The 22,908-nt window shown below is 34.9% G+C and overlaps 1 protein-coding gene across 4 annotated transcripts; it reads right to left on the bottom strand.

Moving 5' to 3' along the window:
- Positions 1-4,639: 4,639 nt before the first annotated feature.
- CLEC7A (C-type lectin domain containing 7A) lies at positions 4,640-17,244 on the bottom strand. Of its 4 annotated transcripts, XM_019713458.2 has the most exons (6): positions 17,029-17,235; positions 15,343-15,438; positions 13,667-13,804; positions 12,415-12,566; positions 10,890-11,008; positions 4,640-5,887 (listed from the first exon to the last, which is right to left on the bottom strand). In XM_019713458.2, exons 1-6 carry the CDS (start codon positions 17,129-17,131, stop codon positions 5,755-5,757), a joined length of 741 nt encoding a protein of 246 aa, XP_019569017.2. In that variant the 5' UTR covers positions 17,132-17,235; the 3' UTR covers positions 4,640-5,754. The 4 variants fall into 4 exon arrangements, with proteins under 4 accessions (XP_019569017.2, XP_019569018.2, XP_019569019.2 ...); XM_019713459.2 differs by lacking the exon at positions 13,667-13,804 and having other exon boundaries at positions 17,029-17,244; XM_019713460.2 differs by lacking the exon at positions 10,890-11,008 and having other exon boundaries at positions 5,676-5,887; positions 17,029-17,244.
- Positions 17,245-22,908: the final 5,664 nt, after the last annotated feature.

Raw genomic sequence — 22,908 nt, 5'->3', positions numbered from 1 at the left:
AGAACTGGAACCAAATGGAATAGAGGTAACCAACCTATCAGAGACAGAGTTCAGAACACTGATGATAAGAATGTTTAAGGAGCTTAGTGATGACATAAAGAAGGATAGAGAAATCATAATGAACTACCAGTTAGAACTAAAGAATACAATAACTGAAATAAAGAACACACTTAAAGGAATTACCGGCAGGTTAGATGAAACAGCCCCACATTAGGCTCCCCAGATCAAAGTAGCAGTGCCAGGAAGAGAAGTCCCTACAACTTCTAGCTGTGAAAACCAGCAGAGATTGTGGCTAAGTGAGATGGAGGGCAGCTGCACTCCCAGTTTCTCCTCTTAAAGGGCCCAGGCACAGACTTGCTGGCTGACAGACTCACTTGCTCTGAGCTCCAGTGCTGGAGCAGCCCCTCAAAAGGTGCCAGGGACATACGAGGAGGAACTGAACTGCCTGGTTTCCTGGCAAGGGCTGGAGGAGAAGCTTCCTCCCAGACAAAAGTGCTGGCAGAAGCCATTGTTCCTTTATTGACTCCTCCCCCATCCCAGTGTGCAGACGCAGGCACGAGCCATATCTGTGTCTCCATCAACCAAGCTAATACCATTTGCCCCACTCTGGTTATTCCCTGAGACTTTGCCCCATCCAACTTGCAGTCCCATCCAAGCCACTTCCAGTGGCTTTTATGAACAAATGGCTTGTCTTGGTTCATGCTTCAGACTCTCCAAAAATTATCTCATAGGTTCACAAACCCCCCAAAAGCAGCATCTGGCCTCAGAATGCCTTATATCTCTTGCTAAGCAGCCCCAAGTCCAGCATTAGAAGCAGCTGGCCTCTGTTCATGGTTTAGCCCATCCCAGGCACCTCCAAACCCAGCACAAATGGCAACCATCTATAGATCACTTTGTAGCTCATACCAAGTGGCCCCAGGTAGTGGCTGAATTGGCCTGCAACAGAGCCTCTCCCAAGAGATCCCATGAACCAACACACCCGGTGGCCAGCTTTGGACCACACCAGAGCACCATCCATCCACGTCCATAAACAATACACCAAAAGGGAAGACTGAGCAAGCACCAGAGCCCTGCTAAAGTGAATCCCGCTCTGTAGGGTCAGCCACTGCACAACAGCTCCTCCACTGTACTCACAGCCAGTCCTCACAACCAATCAGCCTGAGGGTCAATCCTCTCATTGATGTGCCAATGGCAACCAAGGCTCAAATACAACAGGAAGACAAATACAACCCATACAAGGGAAACATCTGAAGTACCTGGCTCAGATTACCAAGGAGACTGCCAATGGCCCCTCCTGACACCTACTACATAAAGCCACTTTACTAAGACCAGGAGACATAGAAGTTCTACCTAATACATAGAAATAAACACAGGGAGACAGCCAAAATGGGCAGACAAACATATCCCAAATAAAAGAACAGAACAAAGCTGCAGGGGAAAAAAAAAAAAGAAGAAGAAGAAAAAGATAAAACCTAAACAAAATGTAGATAAGCAAGCTACCAGATTCAGAGTTCAAAACAGTGGTTGTAAGGATGCTCAGTGATAACTTCAACAAAGAGATAGGAAACATAAAAATGGAGATAGAAAACAAGAACGAGAACCAGACAGGAATGAAGAATACAACAATTGAAATGAAGAACACATGAAAGGGAATCAACAGTGGATTGGATAAAGCAGAAGATCGAATCAGCAATTTGGAAGATAAGGTAGCAGAAAACACCTAATCAGAACACCAAAAAGCAAAAAAGCATCCAAAAAAAAAAAAATGAGGATAGTTTAAGGGGCAATTGGGGCAATATTAAGCATACCAACACTCACATCATAGGGGTACCCGAAAGACAAGAGAGGGAGCAAGGAATTGAAAGCCCATTTATAGAAATAATAGTAAAAAACTTCCTAACCCAGTGAAAGAAATAGACATACAAGCCCAAGCAGCACAGAAAGTCCCAAACAAGATGAATCCAAAGAAGCCCACACCAAGACACATCATAATAAATGCCAACGGTTAAAGACAAAGAAATAATCTTAAAAGCAGCATGAGAAAGCAGTTATTTACCTACAAGGAAGCTCCAACAAGACTGTCAGCTTATCTCTCAACACAAACTTTGCAGGCCAGAAGGGGTTGGCACAAAAGATTCAAAATAATGAAAAGCAAGGGCCTACAACCAAGATTACTCTACACAGCAAAGCTATCATTTAGAATTAAAGGAGAGATAACGAGCTTCCCAGACAAGCAAAAGCTAAAGGAGTTCATTACCACCAAACCAGTATTGCAATAAATGATAAAGGGACTTCTTTAAGAAGAAAAAGAAAAAAAAAAAGATAAAAAAGATGAATGATAAAATAACAATAACTACATATATCTATCAACAATGACTTTAAATGTAAATGGATTACGTACTCCAATCAAAAGACATAGTGTGGCTGAAAGAATAAGAAAATAAAAGCCTTGCAAACAAGACCTTGCGTACAAGAAACTCACTTCAGATTTAAAACACACACACACACACACACACACACACACACACACAATGAAAATAAAGGTATGGAAAAAGATACTTCATGAAAACAGAAACAAACAAAAAAACAAACAAAATTGGGATAGAAATACAGACTTTAAAACAAAGGTTATAACAAGAAACAAAAAAGGACCCAGTAATCCCACTTTGAGTATTTACCCAAAGAAACCCAAAATGCTACTTTGAAGGGACAAGTACATCCATACATTCATTACTGCATTATTTATAATAGCCAAGATAAGGAGGCAACCTGGGTGTCCACCAATGGATGAATGGATAAAGAAGAAGTGGTACATACAAACAATGGAGTCCTAATAAGCCATAAAAAAATGAATCTGCAACAACATGAATGATACTAGAGGGTATCATGCTGAGTAGAGTTAAGTTAGACAGAGAAAGCAAACGCCATGCAATTTCACTTATATGTGGAATCTAAAGAACAAAACAAATGAGCAGACACACATAGAAACAGACTCATAGATACAGAGAACATTTTGATGGTTGCCAGAGGGCAGATAGGTTAGAGGGATGGATTAAAAAGTGGAAGGAATTAAGAAGCGCACAAATTGGTTGTTACAATATAGTCATGGGGATGTAAAGTATAGCATAAGGAATATAGTCAATAATATTGTAATGATTTTGTATGGTGTCAGATTGGTACTAGATTTATCTAGGTGATCACTTTGTAAGTTATATAAATGGCTAATCACAATGTTATACACCTGAAACTAATATAATATTGAATGTCAACTGTAATTGTAAAATAAAAAATTATTTTAAAAAATGTATGTACAGGAAGGAGGGTTGCTAATTTTAAATAAGGTAGAGTGAGCTTCTTTAAGAAAGTGATATTTTTGTAAAGGCTTGAAAGAGGTAAAAGAGTAGTTTCTGCAGATTTCTGGGGTAAGAATCATTCAGGTAGAAAGAGCAGGAAGCTGAAAGGCTCTGAAGTTGGGAGACAATATAGAAACCAGTGTCCTAAATGGAATGAGTGAAGAGGAAAAAGTAGATTAGCTCAAAGGAGTAAAGTGGACCACAGTAATTGTCTTATAAGACAATTGTAAATGTCTTCTGCTTTTTGTTTTGACATCTTTTTTTTTTTTTTTTATACTCTGAGATATATGGGAAGTTGAGGAGAGTTTTAGTAGAGGGCTAACATGATTGGTTTTGAATTTAATGGAATCACTCTGCTATGTTTGAAAATGGACACTAGAAGGACAAGGGTGGATACTGGGAGACTACTTTGAAAATCACTGCAATAGCTCAGGCAAAAGAGGATGGTGGCCCTTCAATAAGAAAGTGTTTCCTCGTTACTCATCTTGAATTTAACCCTTAGACATAAGTTCAGCTAGCAACTATTTCCCCTTATATATCTCTTAGAAAAGTGTGGGTGTTTTCTATTCATTGCCATGTACATTTCCAAGTAAGCTATGGTATAAAATGTATTAACTAGTCAGATATAGTATGTCTTAAACAACCTAAAACAATCTTCCTTCACACCATCACTTTTGTTGTATTCATGCTTTTATTTTTAAAGCTTAGGTTATTGTCGCTTAGCCTATATGTTCTATTAGGTTGGTGCAAAAGTAATTGCAGTTTAAAAAGTTAAAAATAATTGTAAAATCGCAATAACTTTTGCACCAGCCTAATAGCTAGGTACAGCTGGACATTCAGCATCCAGAATTATTTTCCTTTATTATCATGATTCCTTCAACTCATCCAATCTATCCTGGGGACCCAGAAGGAAACAATCAAGCCAAAAATTAAAATTAAATTAATTAAAAAGCTAAATTTAAATTCAAACTCAAATTAAAGTACATGACATCTCTTCAAAATTCCACCTTGTATCTTAATTTAACTCTCAACCTGAATTATCTTTCCCCTTTCCTCATTTCTTATCAGATAGTGACAAGTTTGTATATTAAAAGTCAACAGTAAATTCACCAAAAATCTGTCCTCTCCTCTTAGATTTTTAAATATTTAAGACCGCAAATTTATTCTTCAACACTAAACTATCTACTACACTAGCTTTTCTCCAGTGCCAAATTCATCATCATTTTTGTAGAGAGGGCAAATTGTGATAGTGTTTATTACACAAAGCATATCACTTGGAGGCCAAAGATTGTTTAACATTTTTTTTTATTAAAGTGAAATTTGCATTATACAAAATTAACCATTTTAGAGAAAAAAATCCAGTGAACTTGACACAATTTCTGTTCACATATTAATAAACATAGGAAATCAGTAAATGCCTCTCCAATAATATGGAAATCCCCCCTGGAAATAAAAATAGCACTGGTGGGAAAGTTTAAAGAAAACAAAAAGAGACAAATCATCATATGAGGAAACATAATTATGTTCCAATACCGTTTTTTTAACATCAATTACTGAGGAATTGCTGAAAACTGCAAAACATTATTCAGTTTTAAACACACTTTGCATTCTAAAACATTAATAGTTCTGTCAATAGAATTTGTTACTTTTTAAATATTCATTACCAGATCTTTTTTTGATTGATGGTATTTAAAAAGGAGAAAACTTTCTTATAATAGCAGTTTCCCTACAATTTCACCTTATACAAGATCCTTTTACTCAGAGATGTAGCAGACATGTTCTCTGGGCTATTTCATTGTTAAAAAAAAGATGGGTTTGCTGTTGTTTCATGATGCTTTTGATCACAATCATGACAATATTGATGAACAAAATAATAAAATAGCTCTGATTGTAACGAAGATTTTTTAAAAATTTCTTTAGCTATTTAGAATTATATTGTGCCTTCCACCTGTGTCTGATGCATTCCTAGATGTAGAAGAAAAAGTCATGGAAACATACCACGTGTACTCCAGTGGCAATTTTTAAGGACAAAAAGCAACTCTGGTAGAACAAGAAATTAAAATCTCCTTGAAATACCAAGGAGTTGTGGCTAATCCTAGATAAATACCAAGTCAATGGTAGAATAAAAATTCAAGTTCAGCTGCCCTGGCTCCATTTCTGGGCTGTTAATTAGAACATGATACTGTCCTACCATTAGCATTATATACAGAAATCAATGTTTCCATTTTGTTTCTCAGCAAAGATTAAAATTGGCTAAGTTTTCTTGATATTTTCAGCATTTATTTTGACCTCAGATATTTCTCTTTTCTGTTTTGTTTTCTGCCCTCTCATATTTCTGCCCTCTCATATTTCTGCCATCTCATATACTTCTCTCTGCTCCTCCACACCAGTACCACCATTGTTATTTCAACAGCTTCTTCTCACAAATACTGAATGAGTACACACTACATGGTTGGTCATAAATTATTGAATCGTGAATCCATACACAATTGTGAGGTGAGGTTTCCTGGGTAGCTGTGCTTCTGATTTGAAATCTGTTAAAATAAAATATAGTGAGGTAATTAGAACAAACATTATGAATAGTGTCCAATGTCTACACAGTGCTAAAATAAACTGATGATGATATTAGTGAAAAGAGTTTCTAAAGTGTGTATATTATTGGAAAAGGAAACTTGAATTTAGATTGTATTAGTTCTCAAATGGTAACAGAATAGCCTTCACAATGTTAAGGCATAAAACTTTTCAAAAGAAATTTAAGGTATAAATTTTTTTTAAAGAAATACTGCTAGTTGCATAAAATTAAATAAACTTCTTACAAAAAAAAAACCAATTAATATTCTATAGACAGTTCTCTTCTTATCGCTCAACCTCTTACCTAGAAGTATATTTATGAAATAAAACAACAGTTTAGTAAAATTATTATTGGGTGTATTTAGTGAGTAGAGCAAGATTTATTGCTGAAAGGAATCTAGAACTAAATGAGGAACAACATATATATATCGTTTTTATCCTTTTATCCTTCACAATCCTTCACGATATATATATATCAAGTGATATATATGCATATATATATACATATATATTTTAAATGCAAGGCATATATGTATATATATATATATTTTAAATGCAAGTGATATATATGCCCATATGCATATATATAGATATATATTTTAAATGCAAGGCAGATAACCCTATATATTTTAACGCATCCTTAAGGCAGAATTATATTATTATAGAATAAAATGACAGACAGTTATAACAATTACCATGGGTAAGTGGAAGCACAGCTCTGTTCTATTTGCTCGTCAGTCTCCTTGAAGCAGCAGTGTTAATTACTCAAGCTCATAGGACATCACCAAGCCTCAGTGTAAAAGCTATAGTCTGATATTCTGCATCTTGTGTATCTATCTCTTCTTGGCTCTGGGCTTGGAGGATTGAAAGCATTCTTTTGTAGAAACCACTAGGCTAAGGACATGAAACAACTTTGATCCAGGCCTCAGGGAGAATTCTGACGAGTGTTCTCTAAAAATTTGCCTTCACATACAATAGTTTTTTTGGATATGAACAGAGCTAGATTAAGTTACTGCCACCCAGGAAACCAAGGCATAGTAACATATCAAAATGTTAATTTGGGCCCACTCTTGTGATTTTAGAAAGAACCCATTAATCATATGTTTAAAATAGCAAAAGAAAGCTCAAGACAAGTGCTATGGAAAAGTGGATGTATATTTTGTCAAGATTGTTAATGAATTTACTGTGCTTGTGTTATTGGCAGTCATATATTAAGTGGTGTAAAAGTAAAAATGTCATCATATTCAGCAATTTGTCTTAGTCACACCAAATGGTGCCTGCCAGAAGCAAATGAAAAGCTACTCTGTAAGCTTCAAATTAATTCTACAAACATTTAAGATATAATGTTAAGCACACATCACAAATAGTAAGGCATATAAAAAATCAACATGAATGAAAAATAGGAGAAAAATGTAGTAGAAACAGACACATGAGTATAAGACATTGGAATTATCAAAGACAAATGTTAAAACAACTATACTCAGTGTATTCTAGGAGTTAAAAGACAATACTGAGAATGTTGGAAGTAAGCTACTAGGAATTATAAACAGTGACAGGGTAAATTTAGAAAGAACTAAGTTGAAATTAAGAACTGAAAAATTCATTGAACAACATTTAAAGCTTTAATGAATACTTTTAACAACAGAATAGCAGGAGATGAGAAAAAAATAGTGAACTGGAAGATATATGAGAAGTAAATAAATGGATTAATTGTGAAGGATAAAAGGATAAAAATATATGAAAAAGAAACACGTCATATAAAATATTGTGAATGGGTTTATAATACACATAACTGGGATCCCAGAAGAAGGGAAGACAGGAAAAAAGCAACATTTTAAGTGAGAATGGCTGAGATTTTTCCAAAGCTGAAAAGAAACATCAGATTAAAAAATTTATTACCTTCAAACAGCTTACTTTTCAAAAACAGCAGTAAAAGAATAGAACACATTAGAATAATATCTTTGAATGGCTGAGAGGAAAAATTAAAAATATTTAATTTATACTCAAAGAAAATATTTTTTAGAAAAGTTGGAATAAAACAACTTTAGACAACCAGAATTCAACTCTAAAATTTCAACTCTAAAAGAAATACTAAAGAGTATTCTCCAAGTTTAAGGAAAACAACTCAAAGTGGAAGGTAGGAGAGACAGAAAGGAATAAGACACAAAGAAAATTATAGAAACTTGAGAAAATCTAGACGAACTGACTGCATAAATCTATATGTCTACTGTTTTCTAGGGTTATATTTTTATTGAATCCAAGATGCCATCAATTGTTGATGTACTAGTTATTTAATCTAATACAGTGAAATAAATTTATCAAAGATAGAAATGTAAATGAAAACCTGACGGAAGTTAGAAAACAAAGGACTATTTTGGGGATGGAATAAATGAAAAATTAAACTACTGAATAGAAAAGAATAACAATGAAAAGTGCATGTCTCAATCTTGCCACCAGGTGGAAGATAGGAGGCAAAAATTATGTCCCCTGAAAAGTTGAACCACAAACTTGTACTCATACAATTCTTCTATCCGTCTGAATCCATAATACCAGTGTATTGGGGGGAAATAACATGAAACAAACATTCAAGTGGAATGTTTAATTTAAGAAGTCTCAAAAAAAAAAAAAAAAAAGAAGTCTCAGGTTTGTGGTGTCTCTCTTTGGCAGAACAATTGCTAATCCTCCTTGACAATGCTCAACTTCAGTTCAGGCCTACAGTGATTATAAAAGGCCAGCAGTTTGCCAATTTTAGAGATATTAAATGTGGAAAAAATATGTGTCAACATTAAGTTATGCACAAATAATGGCATGTAAATTGAGGACGGAATACACAGAGTAAAGGAATATTCTAATATTTTTATATTGCCCAGGAAGAACATAAAAAGGCCAATTAATATTAGACATGGATGAGTGAAGAATAGTTGTTGTAATCTCTAGAGAATCTAGTAAAATATTAGTAAAAGAGTAAATCTACATTAATATAAGAAAAGGTGGAATAATAAAAAGTATTAAATCAGTTCAAAAAGAAGAAAGAAAAAGTACCCTGAGTAGACCACATACCTGTAAGATATAATAATTCTAAGTCTATATGCACCTAATAATGTGGCTTTAACACATCCATTAAAATATTTGCAGAATTGTAAGTAGAGCCACAGTGGAAGATTTTAATATAATTCTCTCCATATAGGAAGAAGAAGAAGGTGAAAATAAGAAACTTCAATCACACTAAGTATGTTCTCTGACCACAATGAAATTAAGCTGAAACTTAAAACCAAAGGATAACTATAAATATAGATATTTATAAATTTAGAAATATGTTTTGAAGTAACTTATAGGTCAAAGAACAACTTTTGATGCAAAAATAGAAAGTATTTTGAACTGAATAACAATGAAAATACATTAAAATTATAGCCTTAAATGTACATATTTGAGACAAAGAAAGGGTGAATTACGGGAGTCAAGCATAAAATAATGTTGGAGAAAGAACAGCAAATTTAACACAAAGAAATTGGTTGAAAAGAAGTAATAAAGATGAGAACTGAAATTAATTTAAAAAATTTTAAAAACACAGATAAAAGGAAAGAGAATTAACAAACCCAAAACTTCTTTCTTTGAAAAGATTAATTAAATTAGAAAACACACCCACTGAAATTGATGGGGAAAAAGAAAAAAGAAACAGGCACACACACACACATACACACACGCACACACAAACACACACACCAATAATAGAAACTTAAAAGGGGAATATAATTTCATATTCTGCAGGTATGAGAAGAAAAATGAATGACAATTGCAGTGAGGAAGATTTCGATTCGTCACTTTGTGATGGTTAATTTTATCTGTCAACTTGACTGGTCATACCCACATTAAACATTATTTCTGAGTGTCTGTGAGGGTGTTTCTGGATGAAATTAGTATTTGAATCAATAAACTCAGTAGAGCAGATTGCCCTCTCTAATGTGAGTGGGCATCATCTAATCTGTTGAGTGCCAAAATAGAACAAAAAGGCGGAGGAAGGAAGAATCCATTCCATTTTTCCTGTTTCACTTTGTGAGCTGAGATATCTCAGTTCATGTCATCTTTCCTTGCCCTGTTACTGGGTTTTACACCATCTGCTCCCCTGGTTCTCGTTCCTTCATACTTAGCCTGAATTACAGGACAGGCTTTCCTGGGTCTCCAGTTTACAGAGAGCAGATTGTGGGACTTCTCAGTCTCCATAATCCTGAGAGCCAATTCCTCATAATAAATATCGATACAAAAATTCTTCCTCATTGTGTGTGTATTTTTAGGGTTCTTCAGAAAAACAGAACCAATAGGCGATCTACATAGATCTCCTTCTCTGGAGAACTTTGACTAGTACATACACAATGAGGAAGAATTTGTAATCATGCAAACATGAAATATGTTTAAAGGAACTTTATAAAATGTGAAATGTAGTTGCTTTTAAAATGAATAATAATAGCTTGTATTACACATTTACTATGTGCAAGACACTATGCTAAGTGGTTTTGCTTTTATTGCCTTCATCTCAAAATCCTGAGAGGTAGATACTATTTTTAGTTTTATTTTTAGATGAGGAAAGAGGCTCGGGCAGGTTAAGCAACTTATCCAATTTCACACGTGAGTGAGCCAATCATGGACTCAAGCTGAGACCTGACTCCAAAGCCCATGATCTTAATCACAGTTTTACACTGACCAACTGTGACTGCCCTGTACTGGACAACTTCAAACAGGTGCTAGATGCCCTCCTGGTGAGAAAGCTGAGGGAACACTTGTGTTGATAGAGCTAGATGGACACTCAGTTCTTTTTTACTGTGAAGTCCTCCACTACCCTCTTTTTCTCCTGGCTCACTTTTTCTTTCTCCCCAACACTATTCATCATTCTCTCTGTCTTTCTTATATATGGTGAACAAATCGAATTCTTAACTGCTTGACGTGCTCTCACCTTTCTGAGATACTTACAAGTTAGAAGAGAACATTGAGCCGTCCTCCCAGAGCCATGGTCCTTTAGTCAGCTGGCGAGAGAGCCCTATCCAAAATGAATCAGCACTTTTGAAAGAGCTTTGCTTTTTTATAAATGTCTGTAGGGAAACAAACACAAATACATGTCAAGGAGAGACAGAGATAGAGATAGAGATAGAGATAGAGATAGAGATAGAGATACACAGACATAATAGAGATAGAAAGACAATGACAAAGAGAAACTTACATTGAGAAAGGGACAACAGATTGAATCACCTTGGTGAAGGATACATGCATACACACTGGCATCAGCCTAGAGAGAAGTGCCAATTCTTGAATGCCACTGTCTCAAAAGGCATATTTCATTTCATCAGAGTAATTTGTTTAATTTTCCACAAAGAATAGATTCATAATGTCAAAATTGTACTCCATTTAACCTCCCTGACAAAATCCAAGGACAACAGGTTCCTTAGGCAATTTTCAAAGATGATTGGTCACTATCTTTTGCTCAAATTGAAAATATAAATTTATATGATCATTATGAAGAAATGCTTCTCAGAGTTAGATGACAACTTAAAAATAAATTTGTCTGGCTGCATGTTTTATGAATAACTAATCTGGGGTGTAATGATGACATTTGAATTGTTGACAAATATAGCACCATATAGAGGCAATTACAGGAAGGTCTAAGAGCCAGATAGACTTTGGGTCCTTTTCTTTTTCTTTGCCATACATCTATTTCCATTAATTTTCATGTGAACTACAACTGTTGGGTAAGACAGGACAGAAACAAAAAAATTAAGAGTAGTGAAAGTAAATGTAGAAGTTACAGATTGTTTAGATTTACAGTGTTGTTATTTCCTGATTATTACCCTCTTCTCATAGCCCATCTGAGTTCTATACTCCATTCATAATGCATTGAAAGTCCCACTTTTTCTGTAAAACTTTATGTCCACAGACCAATCTCTCTCTCTCTCTCTCAATTCCTATCACATTTATTGGCAATACCAAATATTTAACTTTTAATAGCTGTTGAGGTGTTTATTTTTTCTTACAAATTATATATGCAATGCAATAATAAGTTTACTTTTTAAACCTGTTTACCATTCCGAGTATCCTGCAAGGAGCAAATGATTTATAAATGTATATTAGCATTGCTGTTATTTTTCTTAATAATTATGATGACAAGTAGGAGAATTTTCTATTTTACTCCACCAAATTTAAAAATTGAAATCCAAACCCACAAAAATGAGTAGTGACCTGATTATTATTAGTTATGCCGATTTGCAGTGTGTTTGAAAGGGTTTGTTTTAAAATGAAATGTGTTTATTTTTTAATTAATTAATTAAAAAGAAAAGCATATAAAATGTACTTTAGCCTGCTTAATGCATGCTATTATTATAATATAATTAAGGAGATATTAAAAATGACTTTCTCTTGGGGAAAATTATCATTACCTGGAATCTAACTCTGTTTTTCTGCTCAATATAGACCACAGATAATCATAACTGAAATCTACACTCACCAATTCATTTGAGCTATCTATCTTCAGGAGACTAGCGCCTTGTTGAGAGCATTGTGTTTTACTTCCCTCCCAGGTATCCAGCGGTGTGCTAAATAGGTAACAGCTGTTCTCATGTATAACCCAATTAGGGGGACAAGAGCTGGAAAGAACTCCTGGAAATAAAAGATAAATATGATGAGATTCATATTATACCACTTTACTCTGTCAGTGCAAGCACCATTCATCCTTAGGATACAATAAATAATCAACAAATTGCCATTAACATATTTCATTTTCAATTCAAACTATAGAGATATGATTTTACAAAAGAAACCACATTAAAATATCCCCATTCATTTAAAATTACAAAAATGAATTGAGTAACTATAAAAGTGTTATAGACAGTCAGCCTTCTTTTCTTTCTTGACTTGTCTTCCACTCCCTTGAATTCAGCCCAGAACTCCCTTTCTTGATAAGTCTTAAAATAAATCAACTCAAAATCAATCATTAAGGTATACAGTAATTTCATGTTAATTTATTTTACAGGTGTAAGATCCATTTCAGAATGCAATTTTCCGAATGAGAAAAGTATGAGTAATTATTTACATTACAGAGTATCTCTGATTATATTAATTATTTGATACATATAATGAAGAGATATGGGTCCAGAGATGGAAAACTGAAGTCAAAATATCATCATAGTCAATCATGATGCCATTAGAAATAAAGGTAAGTGTATATAAAATTGTAATGAAATAAATAAAATTATATGATTAAAGAAAACAAATTTAACCAGAGTTTTCAGGAAGACATCTAGTAGGTCTATTTATTTTGCATGTGTTTAATTTAGCCTCTTAATCCTTATCAACATTTGTCCTTTCCTTTTTCTCTCCCTCTCTTCCTTTCTGATGTGTTATTTCTTATTCTTACTGTATCACCTTAAAATATTAGTAACTTAAGGGCAGAGAATACATTTCAAGTTATACAATCTCCTGTATGCCTAGACACACAGCCAAGAATAGTTACTGATTTGAAAAAATAAATACAACTTAGAACTGTCCAGCCAAGTACATGAGGGTATCTATGATATCACTTTATTGTATATATGACAGGGGCATATTAGAGTGAGATAATACTGATGTGTGCTTTCGTTGAATGCACAATCATGTAAAAGTCCTCTCTTCACCCACCCCCCACCCCGCTCTAGGCTGGAACACCAATAATTAACCCTCCTGAATCCAGAATTCCATTAATCATTTAACTCTGCCCTTGCCTGTGGTTTTGAGAGCCTTGGTAGGAGCCACACTCTGTTCTAAAGATGATTGTGTGGATTGACTGTGGTTCTCTTTATTCCTTGATGGAAAATTGTCATTCTTCAATGAGTTGCTTCCTGAATTGGATCTCCACATACCTTCACATACCACCACCAACAATAATGACAAAAAAAAAAAAAAAAAATCATTTTACCATGTTTGAAAATTAAAATCCCAAAATCCATATTTTTGTTGTAATATAAAGAGATGCATTCTTGATTAATGATTAATGGGTAATACACTGCTGATGGAGGGGTAAAGACAGAGAGATGATAGATAGATGGATAGTGTGGGGACAGAGCCAGGCGTGCAGTTTCCAGGCTCTTGGCCTCACGTGGAAAGGTGCTGGCTCAGGTAGTAAATGGCCATCAACTGTGATTGGATGGCCATCAGCTGTGGCTAGTTGGCCGTTAGTTGTAACCAGTGAGCCATTGGCCACTAATATAATTGCTGTGGTTACGCTAGCAGCAAAATGGGGGCTAGCAAGAAGATGGTGGCTGAGCCTGCAAGTGGCGCAGTGAGGGTTGCGAATAGTGTGGCTCATGCTTCCTGTGTCTCCAACCCAGCTGCCAGTGAGAATATGGTAGTATGACTCCCCTATCTATGTCTCTGTGGGTGTTCCTTTTTGGCCTCACCATGTCCTGCGTTCTTGTGTGGGGAGCTGGACTAGAGACCCCGCGTGATACCCCGCATGACAGATAGATATAGATAGATGGTAGATAGATAGATAGATAGATAGATAGATAGATAGATAGATAGATAGATAGAAAAAATAACTTCCACATAGAAGGTATAGTAAAAAAGAGAAAAATGGAGCAGGTAGAGAAGGAGAATAAGTATTAAGGAGAAAGCAAGTGACAAATGGAATAGAGTTAATTGGAGCCATGATAGATTTGAAATAATAGTAAATTTTCTACCTTTCTTCTGTATTTTAAAAATGAGAGCTGCTTGAAAACCTGTCCAGTACTTATAACATAGACTGTACCCAATAAACTTTTGAATAATTAAGGAATCTAATAAAGACTCCCTGAAAGCACAATAATACTTTATTGACAATAGAATGCTTGAGATATAAAATCTAAGGAAAGTCATTCATCAATCACAAAATATGTACTTAGTATTTAGTAAGTACCTCAGGTAATACCTGGTATAATCCAAAGGAGTTTAGATTAAAGATGAGGTATAAAATAGTTTCCTTAAATCATGAGATTCATAAAAATAGCTTATAGTCTCTTTAGGGCATTTGTTTTATTAGGAAGGTAGCACCAAAATATACTTCCATCTTAACCTTTACTAGTTTTCTTCCATTGATTTATCCTGGGAATTCTACAGCTTTGAAATCAGCCATTCAAGGACGATAATAGAGCAATGTACTTAAGAGTATGAATTTTTCAGACAGATGTCCTAAATTTCTAATTGTGGTCTTACCACTAACTAATTTATGATGCTGGAAAAGTAAAATAAACTCCCAGTCTCTCACTTCCCTTATAAATAAACTGGAAATTAATAACACCAATTCAATAGGGTTAATATACAGATTAAATTAGATTATGCATGCCAAGCTTTTAAAAGAGTGTCTACTATATTATAAATGCTTATTAAATGTTTCTTGTTAATCTTCCCCAGCAATACTCACCTGTGGCACCCAGGACCACAGCTATCACCAGTATTATCAAGCATAGGATTCCCAAAGTCACAGCAATGGAACGCCAATGAGATTTCCCACAATATCCTGAAGACCAGACAGAGCAGAAATTGAATGAAGAAATAAGACAATGAATTGTGGAGTACTTAAGTTCTATAATTCATTAAAATCTGGTAAATTCTGAAGTGAACCATTAATCACTGATAACCAGATAATCCAGTTATCTAGGATTAGTCTGAATTTCCCCCCAACTTTAGCATTCGTCTTCAGGTTCTGGAAATGTAATTTGAGTGACTTGATAACTATGCACTCCTGATTTCAGTGACTTGAAAACTATGTACTCCTGATTTCAGTTCCACATTGATGGCTATACGCCTCACACCACCAGGATTCCTGAAATCCCACTCATTCTTGGAAGATACAGCAGAAATACAGGGGAAATAACACTGATGACTAAGAGTAATCTTCCCTTTTTACTTATTTGTTGCATGATCTTGGGCAAATTATTTCTTCTGTTTTTCCATTTCTCTTTGTATAATATTGGGGTAATAATACTTCAAAGGATTATTGTGGGAATTAAGTAAGATAACACATGTAAAAGCACCCAGTTTTGAGATGACTAGCACATTACAGGTTTGTCTACACCTATGCATAAACACATGCACGCCTCCCTACCTGTTGCGTTATCCAATTTTTCCACTCTCCCCCAAAAGGTTACCCAAGAAAAGTATTGCATACGTGGTGAGAGAAAAATAATTGTGCAATGTGAACTACCAGAAAGCAGAAGAGAGCAAACTCTGATGTCAAAACCTATGAATAGTCTCTCTCTTGATAACAGGGGACTCATGTTATGTTAACATCACCACCAAGAACATAGTTTTGCCTTTGACTGAGAATAAGCAGTCAGAACATTTCAGAGTTGTCAAATAGGAGAATCATAAAGGAAACTAAATGGCTCATTTTATGAAGAGAGAAATCTTTTAACACCATTCTCCATATATCACTTTTACGTTTTGTTTAAGACTCATGTCCTGCTAATAAATTCTTTTCATCTATAACATATATTTTTCTTCACTGGTATATGAAGAATTGCCTTTTGTTTTAAAAAAAAAAAAAAATCCAAATCAAGCTCTTACCACACTATACATATCAAATTTGGGATTATAAATCCTGTGACATCTGACTTCCTTTTGGCCTTTACCACAAAATTACAAGTTTGTTTTTTTCCCTCACCTATCTTTCTTCTTTTCATTCTTCTCTTTCTCATCTCCAGTATCCTGATATTGTTAACATACTTCTTTAAGTTTCCTGGACTTCCATTCTACAATTTAGACCTTTCTATCAAACAAGCAATAAGCCACTCCTATTGAAATTCTTTCATCTTTGCAATTCATCATACTTATTACCAACTCCTCACTACAGAAGTTTCTATTTCTATAGAACAGAGACATTGTATTTTCTGTCATCATCATAATTTAATGTAAACACTATTAATTAGCCACTGAATGGTTGCCATGAAAAATGTCTTAGTACACATTCAAATTATCTTCAGTGACTTCTGAAAAACTTTTAAAATGTAGTAATAAAATCCCTACAAATCACAGGCCTCTCAAGTTTTCTCCACTTAAGTTTTTAATTTATGAGAATGAAAATGTTGAAGGCATAAAGAAAAAATACCTTTCTCTGAGAACACAGGTCTCCTGGGGACTCTTCGAGAGCTGAAGTCTAATTGAGTATATCCATCTTCATCCAAATTTTCTAAATCAGGGTGATACTCCATTGTTCTATTGCGTTCCTGAATTGACAGAGCATTTGAGAGCTCTTTCCTCTCTTCCAAGACAACTCCTTGTTTACAAAAGAGGATCTATGACTCAAATCACGTGGGATAGGCCTATACTGAGCTTTAACAAGTTGAGCTTAAGTAGTTCAACCAGTTATCCAAAAGCAGGAAATGGAAACGATGCTGTGTTAAGTTCCCATTTGTACCTTTAGATCCTGTTTTCTGAGACTGATGACTCTTTAAGAAAATTATAAGGTCTCACAACAGGTTGGGTTTTGTTTCAGACCAAATAAAAGAAATATGAAAAGATTAACATCTTATGCTGCTTTCATTATTTTTACAACTGAATTTGACATCATTAATTGACTTGGCCTACACAAATGTAAAAAAAATTTGGTACCTTAAGTTTACCATTACTTCACTATAAGTACACATTCCTTCATTTATTCATGTATTCAGTCATTCACTAAACATTTGTCAAATGTCCGTCTTTTCAATTGGCAGGAGCTGGGGATACAAGAATAAATTATACCTGTGAAGGAGCTCATTGTTTCATAGAGTAAAGCTACAGATGGGTATATGAAGGATGCCTTAAAGAGATACATTGCTGTAACAACACAGAGAGGAAACAAATCTTTTCTGGGATTTGTTAGGGATTAATAATAAAAAGTAGTAATTATTTATTAAACAATTACCATGAGCCAGGTACTACCCTGTGCACATGTTTTATTCATTCAATCTTAATTTTCCAACAAGTCCCTGTGGTAGGTATTATTTTTCCTACTTTTAAATGATGAAGATAAGACACAGAAATTTTAGTCCCTTGCTCACTTTTAAGAAGCTAATAAAAACATTGAAGCAAATGAAGCAAAGGAATCAAACCAAAATCTACTATTTCTGCACAATTCATGATCTTTTTTTTCAGAAACTGCCTCTTTCACCATTCTGTCCACCTATATTGCTAGTAACTGCTTATGAAGAATTCTAGGACTGAAATATTATGCTAAATGTTTGATTTTTCTCTCTCTCTCTCTCTCTTCCAATTGCTATTGTAATGCCCAAATTAAGGAGATATGGAAAACAGTTATCCTTGCTGGAAACTAGTGATGTATCCAACCCATTTACAAGACTAAAGTGAACAGAATGAAGGAGATATCTGACATTGAAGCAATGAGGACAGATGTCCCTCAGTAGTACTATTACAACAGAGAAGAGGACCAAGCGTAAACTGACCTCAACTTCTCCAAAACAAAAGACTGAAGACTTTTTAAAGGCTTGGGTGTGCTCAGGAAAAGGCACTGAATCTCCTTAAGGGGGGTGGTGAGAATTAACTCATGTGACAACGCCATCTGGATTTGTTAACTGATGCTTATCCAGAAGAGAAAAAAACTATCTTTATGACAGGAGGTAGTGGTGTTTGTTGAAACTGGGTGGTGCTCCCACTGAAGTTACACCCTCTTAACCTCCCACAGGAATTGGGAGAGCAAGAGGTATGTCCCTAACTCCCTGATTGTTTGCATTCAAAGAGATGGCTCTCAGGCCCTTGAAGAAATTTTCATAACCTTCTTATATCAGTGTCTCACAGCTGTGTTTGTGCCAACATGTGGCTGTGTCTTGCTGAGTGGCCTTCATTAGTGTTGCGTGTTTTTGTGTGCCATCACGAGAATATCTGCACGTGAATTAGAGCAACGAACAAACATTAAATTTCTTGTTAAACTTGGCAAAACAGGAAGTGAAATCAGGAGCATGTTAGTCTAAGTTTGTGGGGATGATGCCATGAAGAAAAGCAGTGTACAAATGGATTAAATGTTTTTCTGAGGGGAGAGAACGCGTCACTGATGAAGAGAGGCTAGGGTGGCCAGTAATGAGCAGAACTGATGAAAACATTGCAAATATTCATTGAATTGTGCATCAAAATCATCAGCAGACTGTGAGAAGCATAGCAGACCAAGTAAACATTGATAGAGAAACAACTAGAAAAATCTTAACTGAAAATCTTGGCATGAGATACGTGTGTGCAAAATGATCGTAAAGGATGCTCACTAATGAACAAAAACAAAGGAGAGTCGAAGTTTGTGAAGACCTTTTGGAAAGGCAAGACAATGTGTTAGGCTGTGTTATCACTGGTGATGAAATATGAGTGTATCAATATGACCCTGAAGCAAAGTGTCAAAATGCACAATGGAAGGCAGCCAATTCTCCACAACCAAAAAAGTTCTGTCAGTCCAAATCAAGAGTCAAACGATGTTGCTAACCCTTTTGATATCAGAAGGATTATTCATTATGAATTTGTACCAAGTGGACAAGCAGTTAACCAAGTTTACTATTTGGAAGTGCTGACAAGGCTGCATGAAAAGATGAAAATGACAACAATTAATGGCTCTTGCATCACAGCTATCCACCAGCTTACACGGCACTGTGAGGGAGTTTTTAGCCAGTAAACAAATAACTGTATTGGAGCACCCTCCCTACTCACCTGATCTGGCCCCCAGTGACTTCTTTCTTTACCTGAAGGTAAAATAAATATTGAAAGGAAGACATTTTGATGACATTCAGGACATCAAGGATAATATGATGACAGCTCTGATGGCCATTCCAGATAAAGAGTTCCAAAATTTCTTTGAACAGTGGATTAGGCGCTGGTGTTGGTGCATAGCTTCCCAAGGGGAGTATTTTGCAGGTGACCATAGTGATATTCAGCAATGAGTTATGTAGAACTTTTTATAGGGTGAAAGGTTGTGAACATAATTGTCAGACCTTGTATATCTCAACTGTTTATGATTAGTCTCCCATCCACATGTTTGTAAACTCTTGAGTTAAGAATATTGTATTGCTTGTCTTGGTCACTGATATATCCCATGTACCTAAACTAGCTTCTGATTCATTGTAGGTTATCAATAAATATACATTGGGTTGATATATAAATGAATGTATAAAAATAAATGAAAGTACTTTAAAAGTAATAACATATGTACAATACATGTATAACTACCTTCGTATATTATAACATAAAATTACCCAGTTCTGTTGTCGGATTCGGTTTTTGAACTCCAAAAGGACAAACATTCTATTTCTATTGGTATTCTATATCCAATATGTTGTGCAATGTCTCAATAGTCCTATCTAATGGGGGAAATAGACAAGAAAATGAACAATTATGTTCCTTGTGAACTAAGAAATAAACTATAGGTAATTCCAAGTTCTAGTCCCAAATCACAACCAACTTATCTTAAATTGCCTTAAAAGAACAGGGGAAAATAAAAAATGGTGGTTGTTATTTTTAAGTGGGAGCTGTTTTTTGTGTTTGTATATTTGTTTTAAGTTACATGTGCCATTGTCTCTCTTTCTTCCACCACAGTGACTCTTCTTTTTCTTTTGCATTTGCTTTTTACTGTATGGGCCATCCATATTTTGGTTGAATTTGTTGACTATGTTTTATTTATTTATTTTTTTGTGCCCTTAAACTTAGCATCTTCTCTAATAGGAAGAAAAAATATAGCCAAGTGTGAAGCACAACAGACCAAACAAGAAAGTCTTTAGATTGCCCCAGTATTGATACAACTAGAGAATCTCTGATTTTGCTTGTTTTATATGTGGGAATTTCATTTAGAAAAAAAACAAAAAACAATTGAACCCGCAAAATATTTGGAAGATATTCACCTGGTATATTTCATTCATTCATTCATTTTTCCTTTTTTTTTTTTTTTAAGATGGGAAACAACCCAAGATAAGGAAATTGAATTGCATAAGGGGAAATATCTTCAAGCTATTGTCAGAACTTCTAAATTCAAAGTCCATGTTATATCTAATAAATGTATCATGTTGTCCTGTTGCTCCTTGTTCTGTCACTGATTGACTGAGTGACTTTAGCTGTGTTGTTTAATTTTTCTCTTCTTGTTTCCTCACCAGTGAAATGATGATTGGTCTTAAATCTCTGTAGGGATCCTTGGATGGTGAATAAGAGGGGTACAGGAAATGTAAATATTAGATTCCTGGTGGTGTGTGATCTGAACTAAGTCAGTATGGATTAATCAAAAAGATTTATGTCCTCTGCCCATTTTTTGATTGGCTTGTTTATTTTTTTTGTTATTGAGTTGTATATGTTTCTTATATATTTTGGATATCATCCCCTTATTGGATATATCATTTGTGAATATAGTCCCACATCCAATGGGCTGCCTTTTGGTTTTGTTGAGGTGTCTTTCACTGCACAGAAGCTTTTTAATTTGACTTGGTCTCATTTGTTTGCTTTTGTATTTGTTTACCTTGCTCAAAGGGACATATCCCTAAAAGTATTACTCAGAATGATGCTTTCTTCCTGTGTGTGTGTTTTTTCTAGGAGTTTTATGGCTTCAGGCCTTACATTTAAGTCTTTAGACCCATTTTGAGTTTATTTTTGTATATGGTATAAGACAGTGGTCCACTTTCATTTTTTTGCATGTTCTTGTATCTATCCAGTTTCCCAACACCACTTGTTGAAGAGATTGTTGTTATTCCAGTGTATATTTTTACCTCTTCTGTCATAGATTAGTGACCATATAAGCAAGGGTTTATTTCTGGGCTCTCTTTCTGTTCCATTGATTTATGTATCCGTTTTTGTGCCAGTCCAATACTGTTTTTATTATTGTAGTGTTGTAGTATCGTCTGAGATCAGGGACCATGCTACCTCCTCCAAAGAAGACATACACATGGCCAACAGACATGAAAAGGTGCTCAACATCACTAATCATCAGAAAAATGCAAATGAAAACCACAATAAGATACCACCTCACACCAGTCAGAATGGCTACTATCAAAAAGTCAAAAAGCAAACGTGTTGGCAAGGCTGTGGAGAAAAGGGAACCCTCGTGCACTGTTGGTGGGCCTGCAAACTGGTACAGCCTCTATGAAAAACAGTATGGAGGTTCCTCAAAAAAACTAAAAATAGTTATACCATCTGACCCAGCAGTTCCACTTCTGGGTATTTATCCAAAGAAAACAAAAACACTAATTTGCAAAGGTATATACACACCTATATTCATTGCAGCATTATTTACAATAGCCAAGATATGGAAGCAACCTAGGTGTCCATGGATAGATGAATGGATAAAGGAGACGTGGTATATATACACAAGAGAATATTACACATCAATAAAAAAGAAGGAAATCTTGCCATTTGCAGCAACATGTATGTATTTAGAGGGTATTATGCTGAGTGAAATAAGTCAGGCAGAAAAAGACAAATACTAAATGTGGAATTTGTATGTGGAATATAAAAACAAATCTAAAGAAACAAACAAAACAAAAACAGAACTCATAGAAACAGAGACCAGAAGGGAGAAAGTAGGAGGACGGGTGTAAAGGGGAAGGGGAATATAGTCAATAATATTGGGATAAGTCTCACACAGTAACGCATGGTTATGAGAATTAGTGGGGTGATCATGCTGTAAGGTATAAAAGTGTCAAATCCCTATATTGTACACCTGAAGTTAACATAACCAATATAAGATTGTATATCAACTATACTTTAAACAAAATAATAATAATTAATTAATTAAAAACAAAAGAAAGGAACAAAGATTTAGAAAAATCAGGTGAGAGTGAATGAGGTGATAGTGCCATCTGCTGCTTTGTATTAGAAATTTCAAGGCAAGTTACAGGAAGTTAATCTATTTTACTCACAAGAGAGTAAAATTAAAGAGTTTCTGCAGCCTGGACCTGAATTACAATAACAATGTGACTTTTGTTCTAATTAAGGCATCTCTATTTCTTCATTCCTAAGGAATTGTGGTTGGTAG

Source organism: Rhinolophus sinicus, linkage group LG02, assembly GCF_036562045.2.
Source record: "Rhinolophus sinicus isolate RSC01 linkage group LG02, ASM3656204v1, whole genome shotgun sequence".
Classification (NCBI taxonomy): domain Eukaryota; kingdom Metazoa; phylum Chordata; class Mammalia; order Chiroptera; family Rhinolophidae; genus Rhinolophus; species Rhinolophus sinicus.
This window is presented reverse-complemented; position numbering and strand designations above follow the sequence as displayed.

Bases quoted from the DNA above. Each gene is read 5' to 3' on its own strand.
- CLEC7A (XM_019713458.2), bottom strand. From the start codon at position 17,131: ATGGAGTATCACCCTGATTTAGAAAATTTGGATGAAGATGGATATACT. The intron at 13,805-15,342 runs GTGAGTATTGCT...TGGTATGTGAAG, and splicing joins TGTGGTCCTGGGTGCCACAG to GTATGTGGAGATCCAATTCA. The intron at 11,009-12,414 runs GTGAGTGTAGAT...GTTTCCCTACAG, and splicing joins TAGATAGCTCAAATGAATTG to ACATTTATAAAAAAGCAAAG.